A 20555-nucleotide genomic window follows, 5' to 3' on the forward strand; every position below is an offset into this window, starting at 1 on the left:
AACCACCCAGCCAGCTGAGGTAGGACCTGCAGAAGTGGGGAGCTAGAAAATTCACCGCAATTTAGTAAAATGTCCAGTCAAATATGTCAGATGGAATTCATCAACCAGGGCTTGGAGTAAATACATGAGTAAGTACTGGGCAATGAGTAGGGTGATTGGTTCTGTTTCATTTGAAAAGTCACAGATCAGCAGCGCAGTGAGGCTTCAGTATACTGTAGATAGGATTGAAAGGAGGCAGGAGGGCAAGGCTCACACAGCCTGGGAACAGCCCGGTTCATGTCTCATATTGTGAGAGACTCCCAGGATAGGTGGGCTTTTTTTGGGGTTATGCTTCCCCAGCACCTTGATGCACATGTCCCATCAGATAATGAACACATCAGTTACATGTTGTGTTTACTTCTTCATGGGATGTGGGTGTTGCTGGGCACTGCCAACATTTATTGCCGTTCCCTAATTGCCTCTTAAACTTAGTGGCTTGCTCAGCCATTTCAGACAGCGTTAAGAGTCAACCTCAATGCTGTGGAGTTACATGTAGGTCAGACCAGGTAAGGACAGCAGATTTCCCTCTCTAAAGGGCATTTAGTGAACCAGATGGGCTTTTAAGAACAGTTGACAAGAGCTGACATGGTTGCCAATTAAATGGAGACAAGCATATGTGTACAAAGATACATAATTGGACATACTGAAAAGACACATACAAAGAGAGATGGGCAAAGATAGACACAGGTGCACATAAACAGACAGAGTCAAACAAACACATACAGATGGACACTGATACAGTCAGACATTGACTCACAGGAAGACAGAGATAGACAGACATTGACAGGTGCATACACAGACTGGAAAAAAAAAGTCAGATACTAATGGTAAAACAGACACATGGCAGATTCAGTTAGAAATAGTCTCGTGAAAGGCCTAGAGTGAGAAACAAAAAGTGGTTTAACATGACATTTATACAGAGGAAGTTCTGACCAATCCCTATAGATTGGGCCCCAAGGTGTGGTAGATTTCCAGATGTCCTGGCCACAGTGGATCAGGAATGAAGGGGTCTGGATCAGTGCCAACCCTGCACTATTCAAAGCAGCTCACACCCACAACAGTGGAGCCAGAGGACAGGGTTCACAGGATAGTATAACAAGCATGATACCCAGGTTGATTTTATTCATTATTGCCTTGATTACTGAGGCCAACTATATCACAACTCACTGTCCCCATCACTCCAAAAGCTGTCTTGCTGGCTGAGGACTAGAACACATGCCTCCACACAGAATTTGTAAATACTCCCAGCAAACACTCCCAAGACAGGTACAGCATGAGACTAGTTAGATGAAAGTAAAGGTTTCTCTACTCTTTTAAACGGCAAGTAAAGCTTCTTTGATACCATCTCATCAAACACCCCCAGGACAAGTACAGCATGGGGTTAAATAGATTAAAGTTTCCCATACACTTTTAAACTTTAAATAAAGCCATCTCTACACTGTCCCCAAACACACCCAGGGCAGATAATGCCACTGTTGACTTTCTCCATTTCACCACCTTCCAAAATCTTTTTGTTCTGAGGGAGGTGAATTTAGGACTGAACATTCTCTATCACAGTGGCTGTTAATTCCTCAGTGTTTCCCATGATATCCATTATGTTCTTGAATGCACATAACCGTGCTGAACAACACTGGCTGAGGCTGTTATTGATTGCAGGGAGTCCCGCTTCTTTCTTTTTCTCTCTAAATCTCTCTCATTCCCTGACTTTAGGTCATGGCACCCCTTGTCCAGCCCTCTTTCCATTGGCACCACATCTGATTTTACCCCCTTGAACTCACTGCTCTCACTATATTACTTGATGCCCAGTTCTCATGCAGGCCTCAAATTTGATATCACTTCAGTTGCCAGACTCCCATTTCAAAGCAGACTTGCTCAATAAGTAACTGGCCCGAGTCACTGTAGACACTGGGGTAATGTGGGATGCAGGGCTAAGGGTTTGGACCATTCTGGATTTTTAATTGGCATGGGGTGGCAGCTGGGGTGGGGGATAGGGTTGGCGAGATCATTGGAGCATTTTTTCCCCTGTATGAGGCGGGCCAGAGTCAGTGACGTGTTGTCCCTGACAGAGGGACTGGCCTAGCTATCTTCTATGTCTCTCCAGTTCTTCGGACATCAATAAACAATCAAGGTTCTTGCCCTCATTTTCTGACTCATTAGCAAATCAATGTGTCAAATATCAAGCACCAGTGAAGGCTGATCTTTGTCCTCTGTGGGTGGCAACAAGCTGTCTGTTCAATGGACATGCTTTCCACCACTTGCTTGCACTGTTTTCTCTATTATCGATTGGTTAGTTCAGTGTGACATGATGCAGAGATCACTTGTTGGGCCTGTTAGCCTGGGTTTTATTTTTGCTGATATATGCAGTTTTCTGAAGGCTCATTCTGTTTCAGAGTAGAAGAAATAATGAAGGGTTTAAGGGAGGGAGCAGGGCATGGGGCTGAGAATTGGTGAAGCGAAGACTGAATTTTGGGGGTTGGTTTGTTATCAGGGAGTCTCCCAAATGATTTACAATCAGGGCTACTTCAGGCCCCATGATGAAACCTGATGACCTACAAGCCCAATGATTGAGTCTGTGGAGTTCGAAGGTTGCAGGCTTGCCCTTTGCTCCTAGGTTTGGGTTGGGGGTAAGGGCAGAAGGAAGAAACTGGCACTGTCAAATCGCTGTGTCCCAGAGGACAGTGTGTTGCCGTTGGCATGGAGGTGTCCCGGTTTTCCGAGAATCCGAGCCTTTCTTCCAACTCGGGAGGATAGGCATACTGTCCTGTTTGCATAGGCTCCTTTCCGGCCTTCGTCGCGCTTTGATCTCCTTGCACAGGCATCGTTTATGCTCAATAACCTCCAGGAGCTTCCCATCCTTCTCTCGCAGTGCTTGTTGCTGAAGACCCTGTCAAGGTAGAAAGGAACATGTGTTGAAGCTTTTCATTTTAACTCCGTTTAAAACTTAACTGGCAAAACAAGAGATTTAAAACAAAAGCTGTATTTAAGCACCAGTCAGCCCTGTCTGGAGCACTGCTTCCTTAAAATTTCTGAAACAAACCGCTCCGTCTAACTAACAGGCCACACACAATGCATATCTCCTTTAAAATGCTGCATAATGATCTTAAAGGTCTAGCACACTGCACCCAAACAGCATTAATACAGTAAGCAAGTACCATTGGGTTTAGCCAGGGGTCCGCTTCTCAGGAGAGAGGTATTGGCCTTCGAGAGGGAGCATTGCAGAGTCACCAGAACGATGTGGAAGTTCAAAGAGTTAAATTGCGAGGTAAGGTTGCACAGCCTCTGCTTGTATTCCCGGTTTAGAATATTAAAGAATGATCACAAAAGGCTCAAACAAACATAGAAAATTGGAGCAGGAGAGGGCCATTCGGCCTTTGAGCCTGCTTTGCCATTCTTCACGATCAGGGCTGATCATCCAACTCAATAGCCTAATCCTGCTTTCTCCCATAACCTTTGATCCCATTCGCCCCAAGTGCTATATCTTGTCGCCTCTTGAATACTCCCTGTGGTAATGAATTCCACAGGCTCACCACTCCTTGGGTGAAGAAATGTCTCCTTATTTCCGTCCTAAATCTTCAACCTCGAATTTTCATACTGTGACCCCTGGTGCTGGAAACAACCAATGTCGGGAACATCCTTCCTGTATCTACCCTGCCCAGTCCTGTTAGAATCTATGTTAGTCTCTATGAATCTGTTAGTCTCTAGGAGATCCTCCGTCATTCGTCTGAACTCTAGCAGAAACAATCCCCAAACTAGTCAATCTCTCCTCATAAGTCAGACCCGCCATCCCTGGAATCAGCCTCGAGATGATTAAAAATTTTCAAGGGTTGATGGAGAGAAACTATTTCTTCAGGTGGGTGTGGGCAGGACCTCAAAATCTGAATCAGGCCATTGCGGGGTAATGTCAGGAATATCACCCCACACAAAGGGGCGTGGGAAAATGGAAACTCTCTCCCCCACAAGCTGTTGAGGCTGGTGAAGTGGGGGTCAGTTGGAAATTAAAAAACTCTGGTTGATCGATTGCTGTTAGTCAAGGGGGAGTCTGCGTTATGGGACCAATGTAGGGACAAAACACAGACCAGCCCAGGACAAACTGCAATGGTACAACAGGTTTGGGAATCTGAATGGCCTCCAATTCCCATGTCCAATACACAGTGCAGCAGCCCCACATACGGCAGTCAGCGTCTGTAGATCATGCATCGGACTTATGAGTCCCTCAAAACCTAAAGGGCAAGCAAACCAAGATTCAATTCTATTCCTCCACAAGATTCATTAACCTGCCTATGTTGCTCCATACAGAAATAAGAAGGCCTCCAGTTTAGAGGAACGTCCAACTGCAGTCCTGCAGTGGCTCACAGGTGTGGGATTTCAATCTAGGAGTCACAGACTTCTCCATACAATTAGTGAGGAGGAAAAGACCTGTATTTATTTAGTACCTTTCATAATGACAAGACATCTCAAAATCCAATGCAGTCCTTTTACTGGGATGCAGTCATTGTTGTAACATAGGAAAAAGGACAGCCAGTGTGAGTACAGCAAGATCCTAACCAACTCTAGCAATGACCAGGAGATAAATACATTGCTTCATTTTCATTCTTTGACAGGACACGAGCACCAGCACTTAGCCTGGCATTTCCAACATTACATGTCCTGGAGAAAGTGGTGCTGAGCTGTTACAACTCTTGGGGTGTTGGGCCACTCAAAATGCTTTTAGGGAAGGAGTTCCAGGATTTTGATAGAAGGAATTGCTATACACTTCCAAGTCAGGCTGGCATATGGCTTGGAGGGGAACTTGCAGGTGATGGTGGCTCCATGTATCTGCTGCCTTCGCCCTTCTAGATGGCAGAGATCATGGGTTTGGAAGTGGCTGTTGAAGGAGCCTTGGTGAGTTATGACTTGTAGATGGTACCCAACGCTGTTACTGTGCATCCGTGGTGGAAGGAATGGATATTTGTGGATACGGTGCCAATCACATAGGTTGCTTTGTCTTGGATGGTGTTAAACTTCCTGAGTGTTGTCGGAGCTGCACTCATCTAGGCTAGCAGAGAGTATTCCAATGTACTGACTTGGACCTTATAGGCTGTCAGGAAGTGAGCTACTCAGATTCCCAGGTTCTGACCTGCTTTTGCGGCCACTGTATTTATATGGTTGGTCCAGTTAAGTTTCTGGTCAATGGTAACTTCCAGTATATTGATAGTGGCAGGATTTAGTGATGGTAATGCCAAAGAATCTAACTAATATTCATTCTTGTTGGAGATGGTCATTATCTGGCAGTTCTGTGGAATGGATGCTATTTGTCTCCCCAAAGAAAAGGCCTAACAATGCAGTCCACCCTCAGTTACACACCGGCATATCAGCTTGGACATAGTGTTATAATCTATTAGACGGGACTTGAACTTACGATCTTCTAATGTAATAGCTGATCCCTGACTAATACTGGAGCCGACTATTGGGTTAAACTCAAACTTCTCTTCGTTTCATGTGCTGTTTGTGGGAAATAAAATGGTTGTCATATTTCTGCCTCACATAGTGACTATTCTTCAGAAACAGTTCATTGATCTTTAGGAGACATTATCTCTCCCTCTGCCCCTCTGACCACTTATCTTTCTCTTTCTGGTTCCAAAAGACTACATTGATTGATCTCTCTCTCTCTCTCTCCCTTCACTTTATCACTAGGTCTCTGTCTCTATTTCTTTCCTACCTCTTTCTTGTTCTCTCACTCTGTCTCAAATGTCTGTTTCACACTGTCTCTCATGTCCATCTGTTTCACCTAATGCTCATGCACTGCATCCTTCTCCCTCTTTCCACCCCTCTATCTTTCTCTTCATGTTTCTGTGTCTCTACTTCTCTCTCGCTGGTCAGTTTCACTGTTGCTGCTGGGGAGTCAATTGTCATTCCTACCTGGCTCGGGGAGTCTCGGGATTGACTGCACTGTCGCTGCAGATGAGCAAGAGGGTGACGCGCACCTGAGGTGGAGGCTGAACGACCGAGGCGATGGCTGAGTGCAGAGTCTAGAAAGGAAGAAAGAGGGAGAAGAGGGTCAAGCAGAAATGTGAACAAGGAGGATCATGGAGAACTCAAAACCAATGACCGGTCCTGGACTTCCCACCTAAATGTGACAGTCAAGAAGGCACAACAATGCCTGTTCTTCCTCAGGTGGCTCAGGAAATTTGACATGTCCATAAGGTCCCTCACCAACTTCTACAGATGCGCCACTGAAAGCATACTGTCCGGGTGCACAATGGCCTGGTATGGCAATTGCTCTGCCCAGGACCGTAAGAAACTACAGAAGGTGGTGTGCACAGCCCAGACCATCACGGAAGCCAACCTTCTATCCAGGGACTCTATTTACATGGCTCGCTGCTGCAGAAAGGCCTCTAGGCTTTTCCAGCAACTTTGTTTTTGTTCCTCATTTGGATGATGTTGAGTGGTGCGGAGTACAGAGGAGGATGGGGCTACCCTGCAAATAGTTACATCACCTGACCCAGGAAGCAGGCAAACAAATAGGATGGGGATCGAATTTCTGATCAGTATCCACAAGTTTTGGTAGACTACAATGTCCCACACATTACATAGTGTGACCATATGGGTATACATATGGCAGATTAACAAATATGTCTTCTAGGAGGGATGCAGAACAATGAAGTGTGGTTGGGAGTGAATGGAGGTGGTAATTGTCTGTCAGGCCACTTTAAAAAGTTGGCCAAGCAGTGAGCCAATCGCCCTGAGCCAGCCAACCTACCTACACTTCGTTGGCAAGTCATTGGACAGGGTTGGGGCAGCCCCGATCGCGAGGGTCCCTTGACTGTACAGCCCTCTGCTCCCTGAGTTTTCAGTGGTATTCCCGAAGCATTCTCCTCCTGGTCAATGGATTCATTGGCTCCAATCCAGCCAGGGGCACCTCCTGGTGGCAAAATGGAAGCACTCTCAGGTAGTTCAACAAGCAAGGGGTGAAACAAACTTAACTTGCACTTATGAATGCCTTTGAAGTAGTTATGGGGAGAAAGAAGAGTGCGACTAATTGGTCTCTTTGGGTGCTGTCACATTTGAACTTGGTAACTTGTGGGCTGGAGTAATGGAGCCTCACTGGCTGTGGGAGGATTGGCCACGTACTGTCAGGAAGGCAGAGGCTCAGCAGGGAAGATCTCAAATCCAACCTGGCGTGCTTAGCCTTTGAAGGAAGCACTCTCCCACCTCAGAGAGTCTTCCCGCTAAATGGCCTCGACTCCAGCACAGCAATGCCTGAGTGACACCTGCATCCCCAGATCAGTCCAGCTGCCTGACCACTCCTCTGGGAGGGGTTAGACTGGAACATGCCATTTGCAAGACAAGAACAAATTTTGCAATGTTGAATTTAACTGAAAATTGGCCAACACCATGGTTTTGACTAGGTAGCTCAAAGTCAATAGCCAATGGGAGCATAACCACAGGGGTGGGGTTGTGTGATTTCTCAATCGGTTGCTAACCCGTTCTCTTACCTGACCACACTGATACATGGAGGAATACACATGCATGCAGATAGACAGAAAAACCCACTGGATAATCACCAAAAGGATTGCCCTGGCTAAATGGCCCTTTTCCTTTACTCAGGGACGTAGGACCCTATTGTGACTGTCAACTCATGACCTCCTTCCAAAAACTAGTGAAGTCATTTTAGGACGTGGGCCTAACTGTGGCCACCTGCTCGCTCAGTGACCGATTCCTCATCATCCCTTGGAATCAAACAGAATCAAATCAGAAGACACTGACTCAGCCCGTCCTCAGCAGAGGGCTAAGATAAGGAAGGGCTAAGTTGTTTGGCAATTTAGACCTGAATCCTACTGTAAATAGCAGCAAAACAATTCCTCCTACAGAGATAGTAGGAACTGCAGATACTGGAGAATCTGAGATAACAAGGTGTAGAGCTGGATGAACACAGCAGGTCAAGCAGCATCAGAGGAGCAGGAAAGCGGACGTTTCGGGTCTAGACCCTTCTTCAGAAATTGCTCCTACACATCCGAATGAACACAAGAATGCCAAATGGCAAATGATCACAACAATTTGGGTGGCATGTGGCTCAGTGGCTAGCACCACTGCCTCACAGCACCAGGGACCCGGGTTCAATTACACCCTCAGAAAATTGTGTGGAGTTTGCACTTTCTTCCCAGTGTCTGCGTGAGTTTCCTTCAGTTACTCCAGTCCAAAGATGTGCAGGCTAGGTGGATTGGCCATGCTGAATTGCCCATAGTGTTCAGGGATGTGTAGATGAGGTGGGTTATAGGGGGATGGGTCTGGCCGGGATGCTGAGAGGGTCGGTATGGACTTGTTGGGCCAAAGGGCCTGTTCCCACACTGTAGGGATTCTATAATTTATAGAAGCTGAATTAGGCCATTGAGCCCATTGAGTCTGCTTTGCCATTTGACAATGACTGACATGTTTCTCAAACTCATTCTCCTGCATTCTCGCCATAACCTTTGATCCTCTAACTAATCAAGAAATCAAAAGTACAATGATTTGGCCTCTATGGCCTTCTGCATCAATGAGTTCCATAGATTAGCCACATTCTGGATGAAGAAATTCCTCCTCATCTTAGTTCAAAACGTCATCGCTTCACCCTGAGGCTGTGCGTCTGGATCCTAGTCTCTCCTACTATTGGAATGTCTTCTTCACATCTACTCTTTCCGGTCCCCTCAGTATTCTATAAGTTTCAACCAGATCACCTCTCATCCTAGATTCCACTGAGTACACAGCCAGAGTCCTCAACTGCTCCTGATATGACAAGCCCTCTATCTCTGGGATCATTCCTATAAACCTCCTCTGGACACCCTCCAATGCCAGCACATCTTTCCTTAGATACTGGGACCAAAACTGCTCACAATATTCCAAATGCTGTCTGACCAAAGCCTTGTACTGCTGGGGTTATATATCTGCTCTTGTATCCTAGCCTTCTTTAAATGAATGCCAGCATTCCATTTGTCTTCCTAACCACTAATTGAACCTGAATATTAACCTTCAGAGAATCCTGAACGAGGACTTCCAAGTCCCTTTGTGCTTCAAATCTCCGAAGCTGTTCTCTGTTTAGAAAATAGTCCTCACCGCTATTCTCCCTATCACAACGCATAACCTCAGCTTTTGCCACATTGCATTCCATCTGCCACTCCTTCGTTCTTCCATTTATCTTTGTGTCATCTGCAAACTTAGCAAAATGTCTTTAGTCCCTTTATAAAGATCGTTGATGTATAACGTGAATAGTTGTGGTCCCAACACTAATCCCTGCAGAACTTTACTAGTCACCAGCTGCAATCTGAAAAAGACTCCTTTATCCCCACTCTCTGGTTGACTGGCAGAAGGCAATCCTCTATCCAGGGAACTGTTTCATGAATAACACTAAACTGTGCAATGGCTGATCAAATCAAACAGCACACTTTCATGTCTATCCTATTTATCACACTATCAACCACCAGCTCCCACATACTATAGCTGCAACACATTGAATGGAATAGAACTGGCTGGGTAGGCAATGAATTAATTGGGGTATTAAATATATTAAAGGTGTTTTTTTTTCAACTGTAATCTTTGCTTTAAATCAGGAGACATTATTGAAGTTAATCAGGTCAAAAAAAAAGAAGTGGATGAAATACCCACCAATCTCATCTTCCTGTTATGTCACATATTGGTTCTCATCAGAAGAAACAAGTTGAAGGGCCGCTCTTTGAAAGAAAAGAAGAAAGCAATCTCCCACTGTCACTGCTCTTCTCACGGGTCTGCTCTTCGCTTTATGAAACAGTTGACTCTGCTCTATTTCCTCTTTATGAAGCTACTGTCTCTCCTCTCATCCCCTTCTTAAGAAGCTACTCTCTCCACATGCTTGTCCTGTTTTAGAAGTGCAGCTTCTTCTTTTCTCTTACTCAGTCTGTTCCACAGTGATGCTGACTTGCTGCACACACCTCCCAGTCTGTCAGAGTCCAGACTGTACTCAACCATCCCAGGCTGGCAAATCCCAAAACAAAATTCTGCAATTGGACATCATTTGCTGAACAATCCCATGCATACTTGTGGCAACATCAACAGCCAATTTAAGAGAAACAGCTGAGCTCTCAGTGTCACACATTTACACTCGCTAGGGGTGACGTACATTCAGATGCCAAGCCCAGTTCTCTACAAATAAAAGAACACATTTGAGCCACGTGCCTCTTTGGGATTAACCATTAATTTTGGGGACATGTATTTCCTTATTGCTTTTTTCATGGTAACGCTTCAACCAATAAATCAAGTTAGAGTCATAGAGATATACAGCACAGAAACAGAGTCTTCGGTCCCACTTGTCCATGCCGACCAGATATCTTAAGTAAATCTAGTCCCATTTCTCAGCATTTAGCCCTTATTCTTGTAAGCCATTCCTATTCATAAACCTATCCAGATGCCTTTTGAATGTTGTAATCATACTAGACTCCACCACTTCCTCTGGCAGCTCGTTCTATACACACATCACTCTCTGCGAGAGAACGTTGCCCCTTAGGTCCCTTTTCTGTCTTTCCCTTCTCACTTCAAACCTATGCCTCTAGTTTTGGGCTCCCCCATCCCAGGGAAAACACCTCACTTATTTACCCTATCCATGCCCTTCATGACTTTATAAACCTCTAAAGGTCACCCCCTCAGCCTCCAACACTCCAGAGATAATAGCCCCAGGCTATTCAGCCTCTCCCTATAGCTCAAACCCTCCAACTCTGGCACAACATCCTCAAATATTTCTGAGGCCTTTCTAGTTTCACAGCATTCTTCCAAAAGGAGGGAGACCAGAATTGCATGCATTACTACAAAAATGGCCAAACCAATGTCCTGTACAGCTGCAACATGACCTCCCAATTCCTATATTCAATGCACTGGCTAATAAAGACAAGCACACCAAATGTCTTCTTCACTACCCTATCTACCTGCAACTCTACCTTCAAAGAACTATGAACCTGCACTGCAGGGTCTCTTTGTTCAGCAACACTCCCCAGGACGTTACCATTAAGTGTATGTCCTGCCATGATTTGCCTTTCTAAAATGCAGCACCTCACATTTATCTAAATTAAACTCCATCTGCCACTCCTCAGTCCATTGACCCATCTGATCAAGATCCCACTGTACTCTGAGGTAACCTTCTTTGCTGTCCACTACACATCTAATTTTAGTGTCATCTGCAAACTTACTAACCATATCTCCTAAGTTGCCAACCAAATAACCCTCTTTTCTCTAGTTGTATAAATAGATCTGAAGAAGTATTACTGTACTCTAAATGTTAGCTCTGCTTTCTCTTCACAGATGCTACCAGACCTGCCAAGTTTCTCCAGCAATTTCCGTTCTTGTTTCAGATCTCCAGCTTTTGCAGTTCTTTTATTTTATTTTAGTATGAACTGTTGTGATTGTTTGAAATTTGGCATTCTTCTATTTGCCCTGATAAGTGCAAGATGGAAAATTGTGGCAAAATGTCCCTCTCTTCAGCAGTTAAAGGAATGGTATTCCAGAACGTCTCAAATCATTGGAACCATAGTTGCTGACACAGGAATTGTGTTGGGGGAAGAATTCAGACTGAAAATTGTCCACTGTACATTGCCTTAGTGCATTCTACACTCGCTTTAAACAGAAGGGCAGCGAAACTATATCACCTGTGCCGTAAGCTTTGGATGCACCTGTACCATCAGTCGCCGGTGCAGATGTAAGTTCGGCCTTCTTAAGGGTGAACTATGGAAAGTGATCAGCCCAGATGGAGGCCCGGGTTGCGTACTCAGATCCTGTGCGGACCAGCAGGCGGGAGTATTCACAGACATCTTCAACCTCTCCTTACTATGACCTGAAGTCCCCACCTGCTTCAAGAAGACCACCAGCATCCCACTGCCAAAGAAAAATCACATAGCATGCCTCAATGACTATTGCCCGGTGGCTCTAACATCCATAATTATGAAGTGCTTCGAGACACTGGTCTTGGCTCACAAACAACTCCAGCCTCCCAGACTGCCTTGATCCCTTGCAATTTGCCAATGGCAAAACAGGTCCATGACAGAGCCCATCTCCCTGGCCCTACATCCACCCCTGGAATACCTGGTCAAGAATGTTTACATCAGGTTTGTACTTACTTACTGTGGCTCTGACTTCAACACCATGATTCCAAACAAACTTATCTCCAAATTCTGGGAGCCAGCTCTCTGCTCCCCACCTCTGTCATTAGGTTCTTGATTTTGAGAACCAACAGACCACAGTCAGTAAGGATAGGTGAGAACACCTCCTCCATGATAATCCTCAACACTGGTGCCCCTTACTATGCTCCTTATACACACACGACTGTGTGGCCAAGTTCCACATCCAACTCCGTTTACAAGTTTGCTGATGACACCATTATTGTGGGTCCGATCTCAAACAACGAGACGGAGTACAGGAAGGAGATAAAGTACTTAACAACATATTGTAAAGACAACAATCTCTCCATCAACATCAATAAAACAAAGGAGCTGGTCATGGACTTCAGAAAGCAGAGTGAAGGGCACACCCTGCCTGCATCACCGGTGCTGAGGTGGAGGTGGTTGAGACCGTCAAGTTCCTGGAGTGATGATCACCTACAATCTGTCCTGGTCAACCCACATTGATGCTACAGCCAAGAAAACACAGCAATGCCTCTAGATTCTCAGGAGGCTAAGGAAATTTGACATGTCCATAAAGACAAATTTTTTTATAGATGCACCACAGAAAGCATCCTATCTGGGTACATCACAATGTGGTATGACAACTGCTCTTCCTAAGGCCAAAATAAACTACAGAGAGTTGTGAACACAGCCCAGTCTATTGTGAAAACCAGCCTCCTACCCACTGACTTCATCTAGACTTCCGCTTGCATCAGGAAAGCAACCAACATAATCAAAGATCCCTCCCACCCTCTTCTGTCTGGCAGAAGGTTTCTATTCACGTACAAACAGATTCAAGAACAGCCTCTTCCCTGCTGTTATCAGACTTTTGAACGGATCTCTCAAAACGTTAATGTTGATCCCTCTCTGCACCTTGTATCCTGCACTCTATTACCTTGATGCACTTGCATAGTATGATCTGCCTGTAAAGCACGTAAGACAACACTTTTCACTGTACCCTCAGTACATATGACATTAATACATCAAATCATATCAATCCTATCAACCTTAGGATCATGCCACTTAATCCCCACGTCTAACTGCACCCCACCTCCCTCAACAGTGTTCGAAACACTCAAACCTTTCCCAAGTCAGTTTACCTTCTGGGTCCTGTGCCTTCCTGCTGCAAGGCAGATTTCGTTGCCAACTGTGCCCAGAGCTAGCCTCCCCAGGGGGGCTCCGTGCCTCTGAGTTGGTGACTGAACGGGGGCAGCAGATGCTGGTGAAGGCTGGGGCTCTGTCCTGTCCTTGGGTCTTCACCGTCGCATGGTAGACAGCGGGGCAGACCTTCTGGGCTGAGCTAGGCTTGAGACTGTCATAGGCTGGAGGGCGTTTGCAAGCCAGCGGGAGGTAAGGCCACACCAGGGAGCCTGGGCCAGGCAGGTTAGGGTGCTCCAGTAGCCCATGCGCCACAGGCATCTTATAGAGGCTGGACAGAGGCCGGGAGGGGGTGCCGGCTTTACTGATGGAGCAGAATACACTTTGTAGACTTGAGAGTTCCTTGTCCATCTTCTGGTCACCAGAGGCCTGGGTGAGCAGTGAGTGGGTCGTGACTTTCATGGAGGAGCACATGACACTGAGCGAGGGGGGCTTGTCCCTCTCAGCCTTCTGATAAACATGGGCCTGAGGGCCTGCTGATGCTGACTGGGCCAAAGCCTTCATGGTGTGGGAGGTGGGCAGCTCCTTATCTGGCCTGTGCTGACTAGATGCTTGTGGGGGAAGGGGTGTTGAGTGGCTTCTCGCCCTCCCTGAAGGCACCATGGCACCCTGATGTGACCCGTCCTCCTTCTGCACTCTGGAAGTCGGCTGCCCAGCAGACTGGGCACCTCCTGGGGTGGGGGCTGAGTCACCATGCTGCAGGACAGGGAGCTTGGAGCCAGGCTGGCTGGCGACAGCAAGGGGAAGGGGAGCCTTGCAGGCCTTCTGGGAGGCTGACTGAGGGAAGGCCAAGAGGGGTGGACGGTGCAGGAGAAGGTTTGGAAAAGGGGGAGGAATGTCGTGGGGTGAGCCTCTGGAGTCAGCCTGGTAAGGGTCCTTGGGACCCCCTTGGCTCAAAGCCCTGGTTGTATTGGGTTTTGGGAGGACAAACTTGCTCCACTTCGCTTCCCGTGTGGCCTCCTCAGGTAGTGGGTACTTCATTTCTTCGTAGATGGCCTCACCGTGGTCTGAATCTTCATCAACTGCACTCTGCTCTTTGAAAACATCTCCGACCATTTCAATGTAGACTGGCTCTTCCTCTCCCTCCTCCTCATCTTCCACCTCTTCCTCTGAGCCGCAGGAAGGCTCAGCAGGTGTACTGTACCTGGGCGCAGATGTCACAGGCTGAGAGACTGCCCTGCCAGCAGAGGGTTCATCGAAGGACACGGAGAGCTGGGTGTTGGGGCTACGCTTCGGCTTTAGTGGTGGCATCCTCCGCCCGCTATCCACTGCCTCAAGGCTTGGTCTCTGTATCACTAGAAGGAGAAGAGAAAGACAGGTAAGTTCTGCTTCCTGGACAGAAACCATGGGTGCCATGTTGAAGAGACCCGAAGGAAGCACTTACCAATCTCTAGCACCTCTCTCCACGCTTTACCCTCCCGAGCATCTTTCAACCAAAGTTAGTCATCCTGAAGTGTTGCTAGAAAACACTGCAAGGTCCCACAAACTTCAATGGCCAGTCACCTTGGTTTTTAATGTGGTGTCAGCTGAGGAATGAACATTATCCACAAAGCACTGGCGTGAATTCCACCCTCATATTCTTCTTACAATAGTGGCTATGGGATCTGCAGTTATCAACTGTCCTACGTCTGATTATGAGTCTGTTTACTATTGCTGCTCACTGTATTGGATTGGTTAAGCCTGTTGTGGACTTGGAGAACAGTAAACAATGCTGTAGAAAGGGCTGGAAGCTAGAAGCATGGAGAAGGCATTTGAAAGCACAGTGAATGAAGTTCTGACACACATGGCGTGGTACGTGGCCCAGTATTTCTCACCTTTCTCGCCCTTTGATCCAAGTCCTTCGTCTCCACTGCTGCTCCTGCCCTCAGGGCACAGGCTGAGTTTGGTGCTGGGATGGCGCCTGGGCTTGCTTGGAGGTCTCCTGGTGCAGGAGTGTTCGCCGTTCTCCACACTACCCACTGAGTGAAGTGACAGCGAGCGGGTGGTCATTCCGCTGGCACATGGGTGTGGCCCATGCTCCTGGGAGGCTGGCATGGTCATGAAACCCATTCGGAAGTGCTTGCGGAAGGAAGCGAGATCCCGCACCCTTCCCAGTCCCCCATCCTTGCAGACACTTGGTTGGGAAAAGGAGAAAAAGTAGGGGGGGAGGAGGGTGGAAGAAGAGTGAGGGAAGGTGGGACAGAGAGGAGGGGTGGAAAGGGGCAAAGGAAAGAAAGACAGACAGGGGTGGGGAAGGAAAGTATTAAGAGGGGAATGGACAGAAAGGGAAAATATGGAAAGAGTGAGGGAAGAGTGATAGAGGGAAGGAGACAGAGAAGAAAGAAAGACAGAGAGAAAAGAGAACAAGACAAGAGAGAGCAGGAAGGAGGTTAGGAGCAAGAAAATAGGGAGAGAAATGGAAGGAGAGAAAGAAAGGGAAGGAAGGAGAGGAGAATCAGGGAGGGAAAAAGAGGGAGAGGGGAAAGACATTGAAAGAATCATAAGTAGGTTAAACAAAGGAAAGCGAAACTTTTTCCTGAACTGATTACAGGACAAGAGTTATTGAAGATTATCGAGCACAGGGGCGAAAGTACTTGGTAAGATGAGGGCTACTGTTCTGAATGAGTTGAAGTTTGCAAAGCACTAAAGCTAGGAGAATGTTGGATTAAAGTACAAGCAGATTGCACAAATAGCAACATGCTTATGACTAGATACTCTGCTTTTTTTAAAGTGCAGTTTGTTCAGAACTGAATAACGAGTAGGCTATCAAGGAGATTGTCTAAAGCAATTGTGGGACTCATGTTCAACTAAGAGACCCGATTGGACACAGCATTACATTCTGAAAAACGGTGCCTCTGACAGTGCAGTGGCCCCTCAGTGCTGACTCTGGAGTGTTGGCCTAAATAGGCCTCAAATCCAGGACCCAGAAGTGTGATACCTGTTGCTTAATGATATGCCAGACTTGCATGCACAATGTTATACTCTGGAGAGAGACAGCAAGGGGACAGACAGTCACCAGTCGTGTATAGATATTTCTCAGTAAGAGGGAGCACTGAGACACACCAGGCACTGTACAGACATCTCCCAGAGAAAGAGAGGACTGAAGGATACCAGTCAGTGTAAAAATATCTCTCTGACAGAGAGGGGACTGAGACACACCAGTCAGTAGACAGATAGAACTTTGACACAGAGGGGACTGAGAGACACCAGGCGATTACAATGAAGGTTTCTGGATGCTGTTACTGCAAAGGAACTTTCCGTAGAAAGGCTGTATATTATTGGACATGGGATTTGGATGCTGGGTCTAACAGGGATTTACTGAGATAATCAGTGAGCAGGAGCCCTAACGTATAAAGCAACTGTTACCTAATCACAGTGTGTCAGTGACTGTTTTAAAGGACAAAGAGGGTGTCAAATCTCTGCAGGGATAGTCTGACCGAAGAAAGTTTCAGGGAGCAGGCAGACACAGGGAGGGAAGGTAGATTATGGAAGTGCATGGAAAAAGATTATGGAAAAATGTGTCTGGTTATACTCAGTTGGCTGGATGGCTAGATTGTGATGAAGAGGGATGCCAACAGTGTGGGTTCAATTCTCACACCAACTGACACAAAGGACTCTCCTTCTGAACCAAACCCCGCTGCCTGAGGTGTGGTGACTAGATTAAACAACCACCAGTCACCGTTTTTTAATGACAGCGTACTATGGTGACTTTACCTTTCATTCCAGGGAAGATGTATTATTACAGTGTCAAAAGCTAAGAGTTTCCCAGCACATCTTGAAATAACTGTAAATTTGACCAAATGATTTGGGTAATCATAAAAGACTCCAAATCCTCAATTAGAAAGTTGAATATTTCAGTCAATGATTTTTAGCTCAATCTGACCCCCAGGACATTCCAACTCTCCAGTTTCCTCGTCTCTGCTTCTCAGCTTGAACTGAAGAGGGAAGGAGGGGTGCTAGGGACAGTAAACCCCCATCCTAATTTCCCCTATCCCCAAACCCAACACACTCATCCCTCTCCATTCAAATCTTTACACTTCTTTTTCTGTTTGCTGTTTCTCTTACATACGCTCCAACTCTTGTCTCCCCCCTATGTTTCTATTTCTATCTCTCTCTCTCTCTCTCTCTGCATCTCTTCCCATTGTGCAAGGAGAAAACAACCTTTCCACTTCCAATCTTTTCACCTTGTCCATCTGTCAATTGCTCTCTCTGAGCATCTTTCTTTTTAATCACAATTTTTCTGCCCTTTAATCAGTGTGTCTCTCTCTTCTCTTTGGTCTCTCTCCCAGTCCCCCTGCAACTTAAGTCTCTTTGTCTGTCTGCCTCTCCATCCGTCTCTTTTTCTCTCTCATGTCTACCTTTCCTTTCTCCTTCTGTCCAACTCTCTCTCTCTCATCTCCCTATCTCGCCCCATCTGACTGTTCTCCTTTGTCTGTTTTTCCTCTCCACCTCTCCTTCTGCTTCAGTTAATCTCTACCTTCCTGTACTTCTTCCTCACTTTGTCATTCCTCCTGTGCAATGACCCACCTTCCTTTATCCTTATGATGCTTGGTGTACACAGTCTCCATCCAATATGGGGCACCAGGATAACATCTCACCAAAATAATTTCTGAGGCCTAAAGTTTTGTATAAATGGAGGTGCTCTCCATTTTGGCAAAAATAACAGCAGATGCACAAGTCTAGATGTCACAACTTCGAACCCAACCACCATCATTTTCACACAGGGGTGGGTGAGTGGGTGAATGGGTGGTGTATGGTACAGGGAATGCTCTAAGTTGCACATCTACAATTCAGCACAGATTCAATCCTACCCCGGGTTACTGCGAGAGGCAAGGGAAGAAATAGCTAGAGTCTGAGCAGATATCTTCACATCCTCTTTGATCACAGGCAAAGTTCCAGAAGACTGGAGATTAGCCAGTGTTGTTCCCTTGTTTAAGGAAGGAAGCAGGGATAATCCAGGAAATTACAGGCCAGTGATCCTGACGTCTGTGGTGGGGAAGCTCTTGGAGAAGACACTGAGATAAGATATATGCACATTTGGAAGAAAATGGACTGGTTAGTGACAGGCAGCGTGGTTTTGTACAGAGAACGTCATGTCTCACCAATCTGATTAAATTTTTTGAAGAGGTGACTAAAATAATTGATGAGGGAACAGTTGTGGATGTAGTTTATATGGACTTGAGGTCTGATTAGCGAGTTTGCAGATGACACGAAGATTGGCAGAGTTGCTGATAGTGCCAATGATTGTGAAAGGATACAACAGGATTAGAGATAGATTGGCAACTTGGGCACAGAAATGGCAGATGGAATTTAATCCAGACAAATGTGAGGTGATGCATTTTGAAGGATCAAATTTAGGTGTGAATTATATTATAAATGGCAGAACCCTTAGGAACATTACCATTCAGACAGATGTGGGCGTATAGGTTCACAGTTCCCTAAAAGTGGCAACACACATTGCCAAGGTGATTGAGAAGGGATAATGGCATGCTGCCTTCATCAGCTGGGCCATGGAGTACAAGAGATGGCAAACCGTGTTACAACTATACAAAACCCTTGTTAGGCTGCATTTGGAGTATTGTGTGCAGTTTTGGTCGCCACAATATCAGAAGCTTTGGAGAGAGTAGAGAAGGCTCACCAGGATGTTGCCTGGTCTCAAGGGCAGTAGCTATGAGGAAAGGTTAAAAAGACTAGGATCATTTTCACTGGAAAGACGGTGGCGAGAGGAGACCTGAAAGAAGTCTACAAAATTATGAGAGGCATAGAAAGGGTAGATAGTCAGAGGCTTTTTCCCCAGGGTTGAAGGTTCTATTATGAAGGGGCACTGGTTCAAGGACAGTGTGGGAAAATTTTAGGAAGATAGTTTTAGGGAGATGTGTGAGGGAAGTTTTTCACGCAGACAGTGGTAGGAGCTTGGAATGCACTGCCAGAAGAGGTGGTGGAAGCCAGCACGTTGGCTACGGTTAAGAGGCATCTGGATGGTTACGTGAACAGGGAGAGAATAGAGGGATACGGACCGAATGAGGGCAGTAGGTTTGTTTTTTTAGATTAGTTAGGGCATGATGATAAAGGGCCTGTTCCTGTGATGTACTTCTCTTTTGTTCTTTTTGTTGAAGGATGCATTGCACATGTCAAAATACAGTGGCCTAAGGCTAATCTCATTGTTCTAGTGGAATGTTCAAAACATGATTTCTGCATTTTTGACTGGTAGGAGGGGGTCTAAAGCTGGAGTTCTTTGGAGAGGTGAAGTGTCCTTAGGAATCGTGAAAAAACAGACATGAGTGTGCTCAAAATGCATATAAACCTATTGGAACTGTCAAGGCATCTATCAAGGCAGCTGTTAACAGAATTGCTAGGAAACTGTTAAACTCAAGGTATTTAAATCTCCTGCTATTTAGAAATTTGTGAATATTGTCTGCGGTGTTTAAGAAATAGCTCAGTGCTTTCTATTTCATTCTGTCTGCTAACATAAGCCTGATGGCTACCACTACTTGATCAGTGCTGCATGACTGATTTTACAACCTTTCGTTATCACAGCATAGTACCCATCAGTTTATCTTTCATTGGCAACTCCAGGTGGTTATAAACTCTGAAGTGGAATTATGATTAGAAGTCGTCTTTCTTTGAGGTGTTGAATCATAGAATCCCAACGGTGTGGAAACAGGCCATTGGGCTCAACAGGTCCACACCACCCCTTCAAAGAGCATCCCACCCAGACCCATTCCCCTAACCCTGCATTTCCCATGTCTAACACACCTAACCTAAATATTCCTGGGCACTATGGGCAATTTAGCATGGCCAATCCACCTAGTCTGCACATCTTTGGACTGTGGGAGGAAACCCATGCAGACGTGAGGACAACAGAACAAAGAACAAATTACAGCACGGGAACAGGCCATTTGGTCCTCCAAGCCTGAGCTGATCCAGATCCTCTATCTAAACCTGTCTCCTATTTTCCAAGGATCTGTATCCCTCTGCTCCCTGCCCATTCATGTATCTGTCTAGATATATCTTAAATGACGCTATCGTGTCCGCCTCTACCACCTCCACTGGCAACACGTTCCATGCACCCACCATCCTCTGCGTAAAGAACTTTCCACGCATATCTCCCTTAAACTTTTCCCCTCTCACCTTGAAATCATGACCCCTAGTAATTAAGTCCCCCACTCTGGGAAAAAGCTTCTTGCTATCCACCCTGTCTATACCTCTCATGATTTTGTAGACCTCAATCAGGTCCCCCTT

At 46.1% G+C, this 20555-nt stretch overlaps 1 protein-coding gene across 6 annotated transcripts in view; it reads right to left on the minus strand.

The window, feature by feature from the left end:
• Positions 1 to 499: 499 nt before the first annotated feature.
• LOC109916965 (neuronal tyrosine-phosphorylated phosphoinositide-3-kinase adapter 1) overlaps positions 500 to 20555 on the minus strand; it is a 30923-nt gene continuing 10867 nt past the window's right edge. The window contains exons 2-6 of one of the 6 annotated variants that reach the window (XM_020516720.2): positions 15149 to 15447; positions 13277 to 14629; positions 6779 to 6940; positions 5938 to 6047; positions 500 to 2923 (exon numbers count right to left, since the gene is read on the minus strand). In XM_020516720.2, the coding sequence (XP_020372309.2) occupies positions 2693 to 2923; positions 5938 to 6047; positions 6779 to 6940; positions 13277 to 14629; positions 15149 to 15447 (2155 nt within the window). In that variant the 3' untranslated portion in view covers positions 500 to 2692. Of the gene's footprint in view, positions 2924 to 5937; positions 6048 to 6778; positions 6941 to 11666; positions 11893 to 13276; positions 14630 to 15148; positions 18228 to 20555 lie in introns of those variants that run through there. The other 5 variants (XM_048620101.1, XM_048620102.1, XR_007266108.1 and 2 more) reach the window with 5 other exon arrangements.

The sequence above is a fragment of the Rhincodon typus genome, chromosome 45, assembly GCF_021869965.1.
Source record: "Rhincodon typus isolate 14 chromosome 45, sRhiTyp1.1, whole genome shotgun sequence".
NCBI classification, from domain to species: Eukaryota; Metazoa; Chordata; class Chondrichthyes; order Orectolobiformes; family Rhincodontidae; genus Rhincodon; species Rhincodon typus.